Source organism: Zosterops lateralis, assembly GCF_965231275.1.
Source record: "Zosterops lateralis genome assembly, chromosome: Z".
Taxonomy (NCBI): domain Eukaryota; kingdom Metazoa; phylum Chordata; class Aves; order Passeriformes; family Zosteropidae; genus Zosterops; species Zosterops lateralis.
In genome coordinates this window covers 79,162,065-79,178,816 of record NC_139800.1, presented here as the reverse complement: position 1 = coordinate 79,178,816, position 16,752 = coordinate 79,162,065, and the positions used below count along the sequence as shown (strand labels likewise).

Here is a 16,752-nt window from a genome sequence, read left to right as displayed (position 1 = left end):
ACAGTGGTGAAAACCAGACCTCTCTTTTGGGAGGCTTGGAAAGATCCTGAAGTCAAAGTTGCCTCAGAAGTAGGGAATCTCATGGAGCTTGGTGAAGGGGGTTCCTGCCCAGTTGATTAGGGGAAAAAAAAAAATATATATATATATATATATATATATATACCAGATCTTGTAACTTAGCAAAGACTTCAGCAAGGGGCAGAAGCAGTTTGTGTATGGGCTTGGAGGGATCAAACACTCTTATGTTATCTCAGGTCAAAGCAGTTCTGGAGGTCTCTCCTGTTGTAAGCTCACAGGTAAACTGCTGTTATCCTTTTGGGGTTTTTCCCCAAAAGCAAAGATGCGGGCAACAGGCTTTGTACTTGGCTACAGGAAATGTGCGTGGTGCTCTCTGGTTACTAATTGCTGTCAACCAGTCAATGAGCTATTGTTTGTCTGTTTAAAATTAACTCTCTCTTCCTCCCTTCTGCACAAAGGAGGCACCAAGCCTGTGTGCCTAGTCCTGGTAGCTGCTCCCCTGGATGCCCGTTTTGGTGGTGGTGGTTTGGCTTGGGGGTGTGATAACCCACTGGTGCAGGGCTGGAGCTATTTTGTTAGTGTTTAATGTGCTGTAATATCTTAAAGTCCAGCCACTCACATGCTGGCTGAACAAATAAGAGGCAGCCCCAGCTGGAAGAGCTCTCCCTGCAAGTGTAATGAGATGAGGGTAACTGAGGTAATGGGAACGAGAGGCATCCCCACTGTTCAGTAGTGCAGGCCCTCCTCACACTGTAACAGCAGTAGGAAGGGAGGCTTGGGTAAACATGTACCTGTGAAATACCTTAGAGAGTGTCCCAGAAAGTTCATTTGAGTTGGGAGGATGTGGGAGGCAGCCTGAAGGAGCTGGGAACTTGGTGTATTGGTACCAAACGGATGTGGGGCAAAAGCTGAAGAACCTGAGAAATCACAGGTGTGTCTGAAGAGATTGAGGAACCAGTGCAGTGAAAATTAGACCTGGGGGAATAGAGGGAAGAGCAAACAGTGGAGGAAGAAGAAACAGCTGCAGAGAGGTGCATTGAGGAAGAGTTGTTGCAGGGAGGGGGATGGAAGTGCTGGGAATGATGGACTTGCTGCTTGGGGAGGAGGCAGTATGGAAGCAGTGGGAGAAAACTCAGTACAGCTATGGGAGAAAATGGGGTGTGTGAGCAGTGACAGTCCCTGAAACAGGGATGAGGAGGCTGCAAAGTCTGGGCTCATCATGCTGCATGGGATGTGGCAGAGCAGGATGGATTAAGAAGTGACCAAGGGCATTTCTCACTGTTTTCCTAATTCATGGAATGACTGGTACATACAGCAGGATGCAATATGCTGCTGTTTGTTTCTTGATACAGACAGCAATCTCCACATTGTCCTCCTCCTTCATTGTTCCTGATTTTCTAACAAGCTCAGTCTCAGTGTGATGGTGCTGCCTAGTGCTGTGTGTTGCCTTCTTCCTTGCTCTTCTGGATTCCTACCAGCCCCACAGTGCTCCAGAAACCAGCACTTCTAAAAATCTTGGAGTTTGGTGGTTTTGGTTCTTTTTCAACCTATGAGGGTGTGGCCCAGTTGTTTTCCTTGTCTTGATTTTCACTAATCAAGCAAAGTTTAGGGAGATGTTGTTCCTCCCAGCTCTGCACTGTTCATATTGGGGCTGTTGCTGTGACACTGGCAAGATTTAAGCCTGTTCTTCTTCAAGCCCTGTGAAAGAGTTCTTCCCATGTCAGTAAGTGCTAACACATGTTTGAAAACAGGACAGATAAACAGCTTGTGGATCTGCCCTGCCCTTCTGAGTTCATATTCAATAAATGTGTTAACACTATGTGTTCATCGGTTTCTCAACACTTCCGGAAAAAGGTTGTTAAGCTAGGATTTGGTTTTCCCTGGTGGAAATTACAAATGCTGTATATGCAATAAAGGAAGTGAAGGCATATTAAAAATAATGAAGTGCATTCAGAAAAAAATAACTGCTTTCCTCCCTTTGGACTAGGTGGCATGGTTGTGGATGGCTTCAGCCTCCAGGTGAAGAGAGTTGTGAAACATTTGTTTCTTTTCTCCCAAATTGCATTTATCTGTCTGGATTGAATTTTGCCTCACATGGTAGGAGCAGCTGCAGGGTGGAGTTTGGATCTGCAGATGTACCTCAGGAAAATGCTGGGACAGAGCCTACTGGGCTGTGGCTTGAGCAGGAGCATTTGTCTGGGAATCCATCTTGATGTTGTGGACATTTTATGAGTAGACCTTTTAAAGAGAAAATATAATTAATCTCTTTGTGGCAGTGTTCTCACACTAGAAAGCATAATTGTCTATACAGACAAGCAAATTAAAGGTTTTGGTAAGACAGACGGTCCTTAATTAACCATAATCTGGACAATATATTAAAAGTATGCTCAAAAAGCTGGGTGGCAAATTATCTGAAACTAATTAATTGTGCCTATAAAAATTCAGCATGTTCCATATGTGTGCTTGAACCTGGTTTTATTTGTTTTTTAAAGTGGTTGAGTAATTGCACATCTACCTGGGAACTGTTTGTGTAGTTCATTTGCAAACCTCAAACAGAGAAAGGCCAATTGGAAACTCAGCTCTTAACCAAGGAAACCTGGTGCATGGGAAATGCAGCATGTCTGGTGGCTTCTGGGAGCAGAAAGGTGTGTGGCAGCCCTGGTGCCCTTTTGGAAGGGCACCAGCACACCTGAACATGGCCAACAGATGTGTGTCTGTAGCAAGCCTTGCTGAACTCTTGGGTAAGACCTGACCTTTTTTTGCACTGCAGTTAAGGTTTCCTTTGTTCTATAAAATGTGGGGGTTTTAGGTGCTGAGCCCTGGGTCACTGATTGTTTGACTCTTCCCAGTGCTATCAGTGGAGTAAGTGTGGTGCTGTGGAGCACTGTGCCTCTCTGTTGGAAAGTATTCCCTGGAAAAAATGTGTTTTGCTCCTGAAGATAAAGAAATTGAAAGCACAGCTTTGTACTCTGGCAGTGGTCAGCTATGGATTCAGCCCTGACGGCTGAGGACACCAGTGCTCAGGTCCTGACACAGGGCAAGTGGTGGCAGGAGGCAGTGCAGTAAGGCAGTTTTTGCTGCATTTTCCTTTGTTGCCAGCACATGTATGGAAATGCCAAACCTGTCTGTGGGTGAAGGGGAATGTGCCCCTTTGGTGTGTTCATCTCATTTCCAGGAGCTGCCTTCATTTTAGGTTTGTTTTAGGAAGGCCCTCTTGTATGAAAATCCCACAGCTGAGATATCTGAAAATGTTAGCACAAGGAATAGGAAAACACTGCATCCCTTCTTACTTAAAAAAAATAAAAGAGAATATTTTCAGGTGACACCTATGAATCCAAGATCAAAAATATATTGGGTCTGAAAGTCAAAAGAAGTAGATGTGCTGTCTGGAGGTGGGATTTACTCTGTCTCGCAGTGGGTGGAGTGATTGTGTTTCTTCAATTAGCTCATGTATCTGCAATTTGGAAGAAAGATTGTTTTGAATTATTCTGGCAGTGGAATCTGATGTCATGTGGAAGCACCTTGGGGAGATGAAATGCTCTCTTGCACTGGGTTACTGGCAGGGCTGGTCTGCCCTCAAGCTGCAAAGAGGTAATACATCTTATTACTTGAAAAAAAAGGAAATTGCCAAGTAACTATAGTTATGTTTCTCAATGTGCTAGTTTAAAGAAAGATTTGTTCAAAAGCAGAGACTTCTTTCCCCAGGATTTTTATTGCAGAGATGGCACATATGTCACATCCCTTCTCTCTTACCATTTCATGACATCTCTAGGCTTTCACCAAGTGGTGGACATTGAAATTCTACCCTGAAATTCAAAAATGTTAAAAGAATAAACAGAGCCCAGAGCTGGAGATTTCCTGACTGCAGATTACTGCCTTTTCTGCCTCTTAAAGTTAATGGCATTGGAAATGTCATCTTCCTTTGAGCATCAAAGCCCATAGCATGCACAGGATTTAGTTTGCAATACAGACAATTTTAAAAATTGTTTCTTGATGTTAGGAAGGGTTTTGTGGCTCTGGTCCTACCAGTGCTGGTTCTCTCAGCCTGGAGCTCGTCCTCCTGAGCATCACCTTGAGTGAGAAGGTGACTTTGCATCAGCAGGATTTGGCTGAGGTGTGTTGAAGAAGTACAAAATGGTCAGGTTGGACCAGAGCTGGCTGTGCCATGTTTTCCCAAGGCCTTGTGTGTAGTTCATCCTCTCTGTGTAACCCAGCCCTCTCTGCTGGCTCTGCTCTTACTCAGGAGAACCAGGGAGACTTTGGAGCCACGTGCTGCTCTCTCAGGTCAGTTTGTGAAGCCCTTCTCCAACCGTGTGTGTGCCTGTTTGTCGACAAGAGGGGCCAGGCCTTGTCCAAGGAGTTTAAACAAGATAACTGGAGGGAAAAGAGAGCCTGCCTTCCCTCCAGATAGCAGTGTCTGAGAGAGCACTGGCAAAGTATGATTTGTCGTGTGTGAGAAATGGTTGCGTTTGACAGCTTTTCACAGGAAGCCTGTCAGAGTGATAATTTAATGAGTACAGATTGCTTGCAACACAGCTGTAAAACGTGCTTTTACAGTGCTGTAAAATAAGCAACCGAGGCCTTTGTGTGTTTGCTTTGTTTGAGAACAAGTCAACTTCTAATACAAATGAAAGGTGGTCATTTATTTTACCCAGCAAACAGTCAAGACGTAAGAGAGGAAACCTGCCATTTTTCTTCTTGTGGTGGCAAGGTTAATGCTGGGTTATGTTGGTGTTTGCTAATCAGCTCATTTCTGTGAAGGAGAGAATTAGTATCTAATTAGATATAGGGAATTACTAGTCAGATTAGCATTTAACTCATAAAAAGGACTTCCGGGCTTTTTTCTTTTCCTAGCAGACATCTATGCCCATAGTTTGCACAGAAAAAAGATTAATGTTCCTTCTGGCGCCCAAGCTGATTTCTTGATGTGGAGATAGAAGCCGAGGATGCAGACTTTCACTGTGCCAATAGCTACACTAAAATATATCTAGAGATATAATTTAATTGTTGCTGCTGACCAGGTTAAGAGTGCTGTGTGTTGCATGGAGGATGATGCCATGCACATCCCACTGCTGAGTCCATCCCTTGCTTGCTGGTGTTGAGTTGCTCATCGTCCCCAGTGCCACACTTGACATCACCCCTCCAACATCCAACCTCACCTCCACCCCAGGAACCTTGAGGTGCCAGTAGTGACACCCAGTAGCCAAGCCACAGGTCACCAGGACACATCTGGCACATCTGGCATGTTCAGGGATACAGGCATGTGCTGGCAGGATGCTGACTCCAGGCTGCAGACACAGCCTCTTCCGCCCTCCTCCCCTTCTTCTTTGGGAAGTGGCACTTGAGAATCAGAGTTTTCTGTTCATGAAAATGATGGTTGAAGCTTGAGCCAGAGACAACAGCGCTTTGCCTGCGTGCTGCCTCCTTCAGCAGTGCTGTGTTGGGCTTTTGGAAGTGCCTGGTTTTGGTGGGAAGTTTTCATTTCCTTTATTTACGTTCCTTTCGGGCAAGGAAAAGCTGCTGGCTGGAAGGCTGCAGGTGCGCTGGTATTTGCTGCTAATTAGATTGCAGTGTTTTTTTCATGGTAATTAATGAACATACCTGGTTCTAGCCCACATGAGAAATTGCTAAGAGATGAAGAATTTTAAAGCCTGGATACAGTTTATTCAACTTCAAAGTTTATTCAGCTTTGGAACGTAACGGATAAAATGAGTTTGGGCAGGAGAATAAATTGTTTATGGTAATATGAATGTATTAAGATAACTTTCTTGGCTTAAAACATTGCTTTGAATTCTTTAGACTGATGGTTGGAGCTATCTGATAGCTTTGCTATCAAGATAATTTCAAAAATCTAATTCTTTTTGAAGAGTTTGCTGACACATCTAGCAGGTTTTGTGCCTGGTACAGAAGTATTTAAATAAACAACTTATTTGGGGATACTAAAAGGTCTGAGCAAAGGAAGGAAGTGAGCCTTCAGAATGATTAAGTGAATTAGAAATTAATATACACCAAGCTAATCTCTATAGTATAAACTCAACAGAAAAACAATCTTCCTGGAGAGGAAATGCCAGTCATGGGAACGAAAGTGGAGGTTCCTGCTGATATTGGACAGAGGACGTGTTGGGTGTTTGAAATCAATCTCCTCTTCCCTGGATCATTTCTCTTGTGCTCCTAAGAGGCCACATTATATACAGCCATGTCAGGCACTGAACCCCATGACTTTGTTCGTCAGGAACTCATGGAATGTTTCAGTTTTTCCAGAAAATGTTTTCTGTGTTAGGCTTTGTTTGTACTGGAGCACTTTGAAGACGAAAATCTGAACTTCAGCATACTTTTAATGTCTTTTAACAAGGTTTAAATTCGCACTGGGCCAAAATATTCCATCCCCCCCCCCCCTTTATAACAACTTCTAGCTCTAAGCATTGCTCCTTTGAGGATTTAGGGAACCACAGAGGCATGTTTTATTAAAATGTATTTATTGAATATGAGTCACCGAAAAGCAGAGGTCAGAATCTTCAATTGCTGGTGGCATGCATAAAATAATCTGTGTCATCAACTGGCTGTGCCCACTCCTGAGGGTGCCAGTGCTCCCTGCAGGGCTGGACAAACAGGCACGGGAGGCTTTGTCCCAGTGTCACCTACCTGGCTCTCCTTAGCTGTCCCCAGGGGCATAGAGCAGGGAGGTTTTTTCCAAAATGGCCCAAGTGCTTTTGTGGCCTATTGGACTCCTCCCGTATTTTTTGTTTTATTTTATCTCATCTATGCCAATCTCCAAGGCAAAGCCTTTGTGGCAGGGTGGCTTGTGCCTAGACCCACGTATCAAGGTTGTGGTGATGCATTCTTGGAGGGTGTGTTCTTTAAACTGCTTCTGCAGTGGTATCATCATCGGTCAGCTTGTTATCAGAGTTGAAGACACATGTGGCACTGCTATGACATGGCAGCAGCCACTCTCTGGGTTGTTCAATGAGTGAACTCCAGAGAGTGAACCAAAGTGGGGATTTGCCTTTAGAAAGTGATAAAAATCACAAACCCTATCTGTCCTTTGTCATTTGAAAAATCTCTTGTTATTGTGCCAAGTGTTTAGCCCTTAGATTTTAAGCAAATTCTGGTATAATTGTGGGGATTTTCACACTGCCACAAACATCTGAAGCCCCTTCTGCAGTCAGGACCAATTGGTAAGTGGTCAGGCCCTGCCCTGAGAAATTATGAGCTTGCAGGATGGGAGAAAGAACCCACAGGTAGATTTTTTAAATGTATTAAAATCTGTTCATTTTTGAGGCTGGTTTATGATCATCTTGGAAAATGAATTGTCAAGAACTGGAAAGAAGGACTCATTTGTGCAAAACGTCTGTTTAACAAAATCACCTTTTGTCTTTCCAATATGTTCTTTGAAATTACATCTTTTAAGATGCCTAAATGGAAACATCAGAAACTTCTGTGCTTTTTTTGTCTTTTTGCTGACTCTTAATCATGATATTCATATTTGTATCAGGAGAGATTTCGTTCATACAAGTCTTCTAGTCTATAGAGAGTTTCAGGGATTGATTTAAGAAGAGTAATCAAAAATTTTGAGATATAGACATCGATAGAAATTTCTGGGGAAGTCTTTTAATTTTTTCATTTCAATTTGATGACGGTCTCGTTGTGTTATCCTCCAGTTAAGCAGTGGTTTGTAGGAGTGTACAAACACACAACCCAGCGCCCGTGTTTACCAAATCTCTCCCTCTTCCCTAGAATTCTTCAAAGAGCTCCTGGAGAACGCCGAGAAGTCCCTGAATGACATGTTTGTGCGGACGTACGGCCGACTGTACATGCAGAACTCGGAGCTCTTCAAGGACCTCTTTGTGGAGCTGAAGCGCTACTACGTGGGCGGCAACGTCAACCTGGAGGAGATGCTCAACGAGTTCTGGGCGCGCCTGCTGGAGCGCATGTTCCGGCTGGTGAACCCCCAGTACCACTTCACGGACGAGTACCTGGAGTGTGTCAGCAAGTACACGGAGCAGCTGAAGCCCTTCGGGGACGTGCCAAGGAAGCTCAAGCTGCAGGTGACCCGGGCCTTCGTGGCCGCCCGCACCTTCGCCCAGGGTCTGGCCGTCGCCAGGGATGTCGTCAGCAAAGTGTCCGCGGTGAGCTCCGTCCCCCCTGGCTGTTTGTTGTCCCCGTGTCCTGTAGCAGCATCCGTGGATGGCAGGGAGAAAGGAATTCTGCAGACCTGGGATACTCTAGAAACACATGGTTTTATTGCAAGGGTTGTGGGTGAAGAGGGCGTGCTTTCAGCTACCAGCCTTGGCAGCAGCAAAGCCCCAAAAGAGAAAGGGAGAGAGAGAGAGCATGAGGTGAGAGGGATAAAAAAGCTAACAGGAGAAAGGGAGAGGTAAGAGCAAGAGTGCAGGGGTCTGAGCAATAAGAAAGAGAGAGAGATAGAAGAGAGTAAAAGCAAGAGGAAGAAGAGGTAGAAAAGAGTTGGGGGAAAAGAAAGAAAGAGAGGGGTAGGAGCGAGATAAGAGAGAGTTGGGGGAAAGGAGCAAGAGTAGGGGGAAGAGAGCAAGCAAGAGAGCGAGGGCAAGAGAGAACGAGGACCTTGTTACAATACGTTATATCTCTTTTTGTGTTGAATATTCTAATTTACAGCGACCAACCAGCGCAAGATACAAAACCTACAAACTTTGCATGCAGCCTATGGGAACTGCTATATTACCGTATAATTTTATATTCTAAACTCTGAAGACTACTTTCTTATGTACTTGTTCCCTGATGCCTTGGCAGGGTGGAAAGAGGCTACATTCCTGAGTCCTTTTGTTTTTCTGTCCTTCAACCTATCTCCAGCTAATCATCGTTTTCCTGCCTCCCATGCCTACATCTCAAAGCTGGCTTCCATTTTTCCATTTCTATTTCACTCACAGATTTTATATCTGTAGTATTTCTTACTAGACAATCGTATCCATAAGTCCTTCCTGTCCCATCTTTCCCGACAGGGTCCCTCAGGCCCATGGTGGGCTTGCTTTTCTCCCTGCTGTCCTGTGCCTAAAGGCAGTGGTGGTAATTGAGCAGAGATGGGACCCAGCTCCATCTATGCTCCATCTGTGCTGTTGTGTGATAGATTCACCTTCTGAGGACACCACTGCCCAGTGCTGCAGCCCAGATCCCCAGATGGATGCTTTCCTCCTGTCTAGGGAACGACAACAGCAGGAAATTAAATGCCTTCTGCAGTGGAAATAACCATGTTTGCTTGTGTAATGGCCATATCTTCTTCTTAATATTGCCTTTAAATTACAGTGAGTCACGGATGCTACAGGCATCTATTGTGGAGCAGCTGATGATTTGCTCCTTGCTCCAGGGCATGGGGAGAGGCAGTTCACATGAGCAAACAGCACTTCTGTGATAACAGAAAGCTAGAGCCATCTGCACAGGGCAGAAGCCACTTGTACTTGGTGCCACACGTGCAGCACAAGTTAGATCTCACACTTTTATAGTAAAGTCACTTTTTGAGGGGGATAAAACAGCTGTGATGTGTTGGTCACTTAAATGTTTACCTCCCTCTTCATATAAATCACTGTGCAGTTTTTTAAGTGGGGTGACTGCTTTTTTGACTTGAGATTTGTCTTTAATTTTAGTCTGAGTTGTATGATTTAGGGAACAGTCAATAATCCCCTTGAAGTGATTATGTAAGATAACAAATACTAGTGATTTCCTTTTAAAAAACTCAACTCATTTCCTGTAGACTGTGGAAGATTTATTGCAATAATTTAATTGGGCAGAGAGACGTTTACTTTCTCTCTACCTGGTTATAGAGTAATAAAACATGAGGCTGAAAAAGCAGGCAGGAGTTTGAATCACCCCAAGTGCCAGGAAAAAAAAAAAAAGAATAGCTGTTCAGATACTATTAAAAGCAGAATGCAGTTCTGTAGGCAGCACAAACAGCATTCTTAAATGAGATAATAATTCAGATTTCTTTGACTTATGGGAATAATATTAAAATACTGTCTCTGAGGATAGGGGAAAAAAGAAGTCTGCTTCCATGTTAATTTTTCATTAAGAGAAATGAGGCAAACAGCTGGCAATAGGCCTGAACTTGTATGGAAGGGCAGAGAATATCAGCAAGGAAGGAGTTGCTTAACTAAAATACCCGGACTCCAGGAGTGAGTTGTAAGTTAGCAGTGACAGGTTTAGGTCCTTGGACACCCTGACTCCCCACCTAATATAGACGACTGTCACGTTAGATTAATGTGCTGCTGGTTGAGGATGGGTATGTGGAGCTCTGTGTGTGACAAGTGGGGTCACTCTTAGGAGATCACAAAACCTTTCAGCCTCAGGGATGCTGTCCTGGTGGGAGGGAGGGGTGGCAGCAGATGAAATGTCTCTGTGCCAGGCCAGAGACAAGCCTGCTGACTCTTGGTTGTGGTTTCAGATTTGGTGGCCCTTGTTTTGTGGCTGTGGCAGCTCTTGTGGTCAGGGGATGGGGTTTTCACTGCTGTAGAGTGTGGATGAAATATTCGGGTGGGAGGTCTGGCCATTAAGCCTGTGTACGGTGCAATTACTTGATAGGCAGTAAACGTGCATGGGTGAGGGATCGTGTTTATGCTCCATCTGCTCAGAATTCATCAAAACGTCTCCAGACTTGACACGGAACCACAAGGGCTACGGTCCCTGCATCTGTTATGAATCAGTCGTGAACCCGAGGTGGCGTCGTGATTTCTCTTTCCCTTTTGAAGATCCTTGAGTGTAGAGTTGCCTTCAACCCTAGAATTAATTGCATGAGTGTGGAAAGCTACCCAGAGTCCCACGCAGCTGCAAAAATAGCTCACATGCCGTGGACAATCACAGTTGCTCTACTTTCCACTTCAATTTCACAAGTTTCACTGGAAATCCAAAAGCGGATTGACTTTTCCAAGCACTAAGGAAACTCCCTGCTGTTGAATACCTAAGTTTTAGTTGCAGCAGTAGAAGGAATAATAATCTTTAGTGTAGTGTTTTAATCTCATTCAGTGGGAATCTAACATCATGTTTCTGCAAGACACAATGGGAAATCCTAGATGGGAGTTTAAAAGCTGATGTTTTTATGCCTGCTGCTCTGTGGTTGTGTTTTGGGCCTTCCCGCATTACATATAGATTAGCCTGACATTGCTGAGCTCTATATAATGACTCCATTGACTTTTCTTCCTTATTAGTTTTACTCAGGAGTTGTAGTGAAATGACTGCTTATACCAGGGATTAACTTGGGGGATAAATCTTCATTCTTCTTTATGAAAAAATGTCCAAAGGAATGCAAATTAGTTTTACTTTTAATGTGCTTTGTGATTAGTATGTTAAAAACGTTTAACTGAAAATCTTCAGGTGGAGAAATACAAACTACTGCAAGGCTCAGCTGTGTACTTTCCCGGGATACTATCAGGAGAGCAAAGAGCACTCTACAGTGCAATGGCCTTGATAGCTTTTTAATGATCATAGATATTTTTACATCTTCACTAGGGAGTTGCATTTAGAAGGATACATGTTCTTGTGTGAGTTTGGGAATAAAGGGGCAAAAGAAGAAAGAATATTGTTGAAAAGCTGTAAGTACGCTTGATTTCTGAGCCAGAATACTAGAAAATAATTTTAAATTCAGCCTTGAATGGATCAAAAGATGTACCACTGTGCCGAAATACACAACAGAGAGAAAGCTGTATGGTTTTGAGAGAAAGCACAGACTTTTTCAAGCTGTCTAAACCCCACAATTTCAATGCTCAAGTCTTCACCCCTCAAATTCCCTTCTTTGGGCCCAAAAAGTACAATATTTTCTAGATCTATTCTGAACAGCAGATCTGTACAGGATGGTGTTTCTGCCTGTTGGAGATGTGCTCTGCCTCTGAGGTTGGGTGCAAGGGGCTGAGGGCCTCCAGTGCCTCTCTGTGCTGGTGCTGGGTGCTTGCTCCCTGACCTTCCTGCCCCTGCCTTCAGGAGATGGAAATCTGCCTGTCCCCTAATCACTCTCTTGTTATTAAGCCCTGGACAAGCACTGAAATCAGCCGAGTTAAATTGCTGCCAGCAGTGACATTTCCTGCCCTGGCCAGGGCTGGAAAAAAGGAACAAATACAAGCCAGAGCCATGAGTGACTGAAAATGGATGAGAACCTGCAACCCAGCAGTTCTCAGGCTGCTGAGATGTTGTCATAATTGGATGCCATTAAACCCATGAGGTGGGTCATGACACCTTTGAGGGTGAAGTGCACTGGGGCTTACAGAGTGCAGGTCAGCTACAGGTATGGAGTGGAGGTCCCTGTTTGTGAGGGAAGAAGTGAAATCAGGGGCTAGGCTCCCTGACAGCATTTTGTAGGGTCAGGAGGAGCTGGGAGGGGAGGTCTGGCTGGAGGTCAGCAGCAGAGGCACATGAAGGCTGAAGCATGCAGCCACCCAGCACTGAATCCCTTTGTCTGTGTCACCATCTCTCTGCAGACCTGGATGTGTGGATGTGACCTCCTGCACTTGACAGTGGTGGTGAGAGTTTCCTGGAGCTCCCCAGGAAATTTATACTGATAAGCTGTTGTTTTGGGATTCTTTTACCACTTTTCCCTCTCACCCTTCTGTCTTATAATTTGAGGCAGAACTGCTGGAAGCTCAGGAGGCTCTCAAATCACCCCCTCAACAAGCATTTGTGTGCTGAATGCCACATGAGATGTAACTGCCACCAAAGCATCGGGGCCACTGGCAAGGATCTTCCAGCCTGTCCTTGGGAACCCTGAGAAAGGCAGCAGCTTGAAAGTTATATGCAAGAAATGGTGTTTAGTTTGGAAGCACCTGGTGTTTAGTTTGGTGTTATGAACCGAAGTAATGCAATTTTGTATGAGTATTACACCTACTTCCTCATCTGCTGTCCTCTGCTGATATTAGGAATCAAGAGGAGTTGGCTGGAGATATTCTCAGTGGGTGGAGAAGGTCAGCTTTCTTTGGATTGCCATTTCTGCCCTAGTGACGTGTAATGGTAGCAGTCGAGGAGGGAATTTCCTTCAAACTGTTTATGAAGAGAATTGCAGAGGGGGACAGGTGATTGCTTTCCTGCAGATGCTCCAAAGCTGGAGTGGGAACCCAGTGGCTTTTTACCCCTTTTTGCTTTGAGCTGCCTCATCTTGAATGAGACACTTGTGGAGCACAAGTTGAGCTGTTGGTTGACCTGCTGGTCTGCATGAGCAAGCTGAACTATGGCTCGTGTGATTTTTGTCATGGGTGCTGAATATGGACCAGCCACTGCCTTAGGAGAAGCAGTGATAAAAATAATAAAAAAAGCAATGAATGAATAAGAATTAAGGCCTGTGTCATCACAAAGAGTACAGCACTGATATCTGGTTTTGGTGACAGTTGTGCCCCTTGTAATTACCATTTGAGGATCTAGAAGTTTAATCAGAAGTGCATCCTCCCTCTGTGCAGTTTCTGCCCTTGGTTTGACTTAATGGGAATGTAACTGTAATCCTCTTTCAGGAGGAATTTAATGTTCCTATATCCAAAGGCTAAAATACTTTACTCGGGCAAGAGCCAGCCTTGCTGGGGAAGTGACAGAAATGACATATGTTGCTTGCATGCATTGGGAAGGGATGGAGGGGACAACACTTCTGCTATGTGGGTAACTAAGAAACAACCAGAGGAGCTAAGGAGCCTTTTTAGTATGTAGCAAAGGGTCCTCCAAAGAGGCAGTGCTGTCCAGGCAGCAGGTTGCAGGACACGAGGCCAGACCAAGGGGCTGCCGTGCACAAGGACATTTCCTTCCACATACCAGGGGCAAACATCAATGCAGAAAACAATACCAAGCACTTCTCCACATCAAAGATGACCCTGAGAAGACCTGCCAAGAATGTGACTGCATCTGCCTCAGTTCCAGCCATCTGAGGGCCTGTGCTAGGCCTTCAAAGCACGCTGAAGCAGCAGTCAGCTCAGATTTAGGGCTGGGAGTGTGTGGATAGGACTGTGGATTTGGAGCCAATGGTGTCATGCAGGAGTACTTCAGTTCACTGGCATGGTTTTGGCTTTTTCTTTCTTTGCCCTGCACTGTGGTTCTGCTGCTAATTTTGAAAACAATGTGAGGGATAATTAAGGATGGGTTTGGTTGTAGATGCCCAGATAAATGCCCCTGCTGCTTTGCTCATTAAAGCAAATGGAATGCTCCTCATGATCTTTGGTGTCTGAGGCAGGGAGAGGCTTGTTCCTGCAGAGAACAAGCTTGATGTGAAAGGACTTTTGGTCCCACGAGGACTATGAGCAGGAGATGCTGAGCCTGGCATTGCTATGTAAGTGTTCAGAGGGAAAGGCATCCACTTGGCTGACACCTTGAGGTCCCCCATGCCCTTGTAGGCTGAGATTGCTGGTGGGGAACACAAGCATGTGAATGTTGAGACTGAGCAGCTTGAGTGCCTGGTGGTGTGATTCTCAGGAGCTCTGCTTTTCCTCTTGGCACTGTCACATCTGCAGTGGGGGGAGCACGGTCTAAGTAGGGAATTGAGCATAAATGTACTCTTGAACTTTTCCTTGCACGAGATAAGGCTGCAGCAGACATCGCTGTGGGTAGCAAGTGTTGAGATAGAGTCATGTAGTTCCCAAAATCACTCCTAAATGTGTTCCCTTATGCAAGACCTCGGAGGTCCAAATCTGTGGTTGAACCAGATGCTGTTTAAATTATTAATGCTCTAGCACCAGGCCAGCAAAATTGGTTAAATATGTAGTTGATTCCAAAACACTCATATTGGAATATTTGGGATGGGGAAGCAAACTAGGAGCCTCCCTAGTGATGTTCTGCCTCACAGTGAGCTGAACGTCAGGACCAGTGTGTGCCAAGATGATGCTCTTGCACAACACTGAGAGAAGGAAAAGATGATGCAAGTAGGATTGTGTTGGTCCCAAAAATCAATGACAACTCACTTGTCTAAGATGACTGCTCACCTAGAGCATTTCATGGGCAGCTTCAGAGTATGTTTTTGAAATCATCTTTCCATGTCACTGAGAAGTTACTCCTTCGGTCTTTTAGCCAATATTGCCATCATTTGTTTGCAAAGAAAACACAGTATAAAACAAAAGTAATTTCACTGCATTTATTTTCAGATTGTTAGGGTTTTATGTTTTCTGGCAGCTGTGCTGCTGGCATGGCAATGCTGTTGTTGTGCAAGCATGGAAAATAAGAGAGCCTGAGTTATCAGTGTTATTATAAATAGTTATTAAAGCTGACAGGATTTTAAATGTTATTATTAACATTCTTAATGTTAACTGGAGGGTAGAATGAGAGAATGTAATGTAGCTCTGGCTGTCTGACAGCTGGTGGGAGCTCCCTGCAGGACTGTCCATGGTTGGAGCTCTGTCATCCTTCCTCAGCTATTCCTTGCCTTGGGAAGGAGGTGAAAAAAAATCTGATTGCTTCTCTGAACTTCATCTGCTTGAACAGATCAGTTCTTATCTTGAGTTTTGGTGGTTTTGTGGTAGCCTTGAATAAGGCATTGCACTCCATAGGTGTGTACTTTAGCGATGATGTTTCTGCCTGGGGAATGCATCCAGCTGCAATTGCCAGCAAGCTGGAAAAGGCAAAGGGTGTTACAGTTTCCCTCATGTGAAACTCTGAAGTAGGATGGGTATGACAAGGTACTAAGAAAAAACAGATTTTATTATGCAAAGAGCATGTCATTTTTACAGGAACATGATTTTACTTCACCAGTCAATATAAGTTGGGATGTTAGCCCAACAAATGCAATACAAAATGTTTGCAATTAAGCCCTGAGTTGTTTGCTTTTCACTTAATTTTTGTGAATTGTGTGCAAATCTGTACTTTTAAGGAGCAAGTTCGATATGAAGATTGGTGCCAAAACACATCTGTTAGCAGCTTTTAATTTTCACATTTGACAAAGCATATAGATATGGACAAACTGTAATTTACATGATGAAACCGCAGGGTGATGGATTGCTGCAGTGGCGTGGAACGCCATGGAAAGGAAATAAATTTCACAAGATAAAAGGAGGGGACTGGAGTGCATTTACTTCTATCAGAAACTTTTATGGGCTATGTGCACTGCAGCTACTACTACCTGGGCTCAAATCTACCACAGAAAATCCCCTCCAGCAAATAAAGCTTTCTTTGGTACTCTGCTTTATTAGAAAGGAGATTACTTGGTTTTGAGGGTCATTCTAGAGTACAGTTTGAATGAACTCGAGTTGCTTTCCAAGATAAACACAACCCCAGAACAAAGCATATCTGGGTTTACTGTTACATACAATGGTGTTTTAAGAGCTTGCACCTGGCGTGGCAGGGCCAACATTAAAAGCTTGTGAAGAATTGCCAATGCAACATATGGCACACCCCACTGACAGAGCCAGAGCTGGTCTGGACTGGGTATGGGCCCCGTGCCAGGGGTTAAGAGTCTCCTTGCAGTGATACTCAGCAGTTAAGCATTTATCACTGTTATAATGAGGTGTAATTGCTCATAGTCTTCCCCAAAACCCTCTCTTAGAGTGATCTCTGATTGTGCCTTCCTGTTGTATTTTGACACCATAAGATGCCAATTCTAGACTGATAAATTTGCTCATTATCTTCCTCCTTACCTACAACTGTATTGCACACTAACAGCTTCCCTGTGGGTTACATCCATCAGTAAAGGGCTTGTTTTGGCAGTCACTACAGGCTGACTTTTCCATCACCCCCTTGTGATCACCCTCTGCTCAGCTCTGTGCAGGACTCGAACCTACGTGGGGAAGGAAGCAAAACCTGTCTTGCTTTTAAAATTGTCCC

General features: G+C 44.4%; 1 protein-coding gene across 1 annotated transcript in view; it reads left to right on the top strand.

Moving 5' to 3' along the window:
- Positions 1–16,752, top strand: part of LOC310922925 (glypican-4-like) — a 66,743-nt gene that overhangs the window by 36,581 nt on the left and 13,410 nt on the right. Inside the window, exon 3 of the mRNA XM_083883899.1 lies at positions 7,753–8,144. Within this exon, the coding sequence (XP_083740025.1) occupies positions 7,753–8,144 (392 nt within the window). The remainder of the gene's footprint in view (positions 1–7,752; positions 8,145–16,752) is intronic.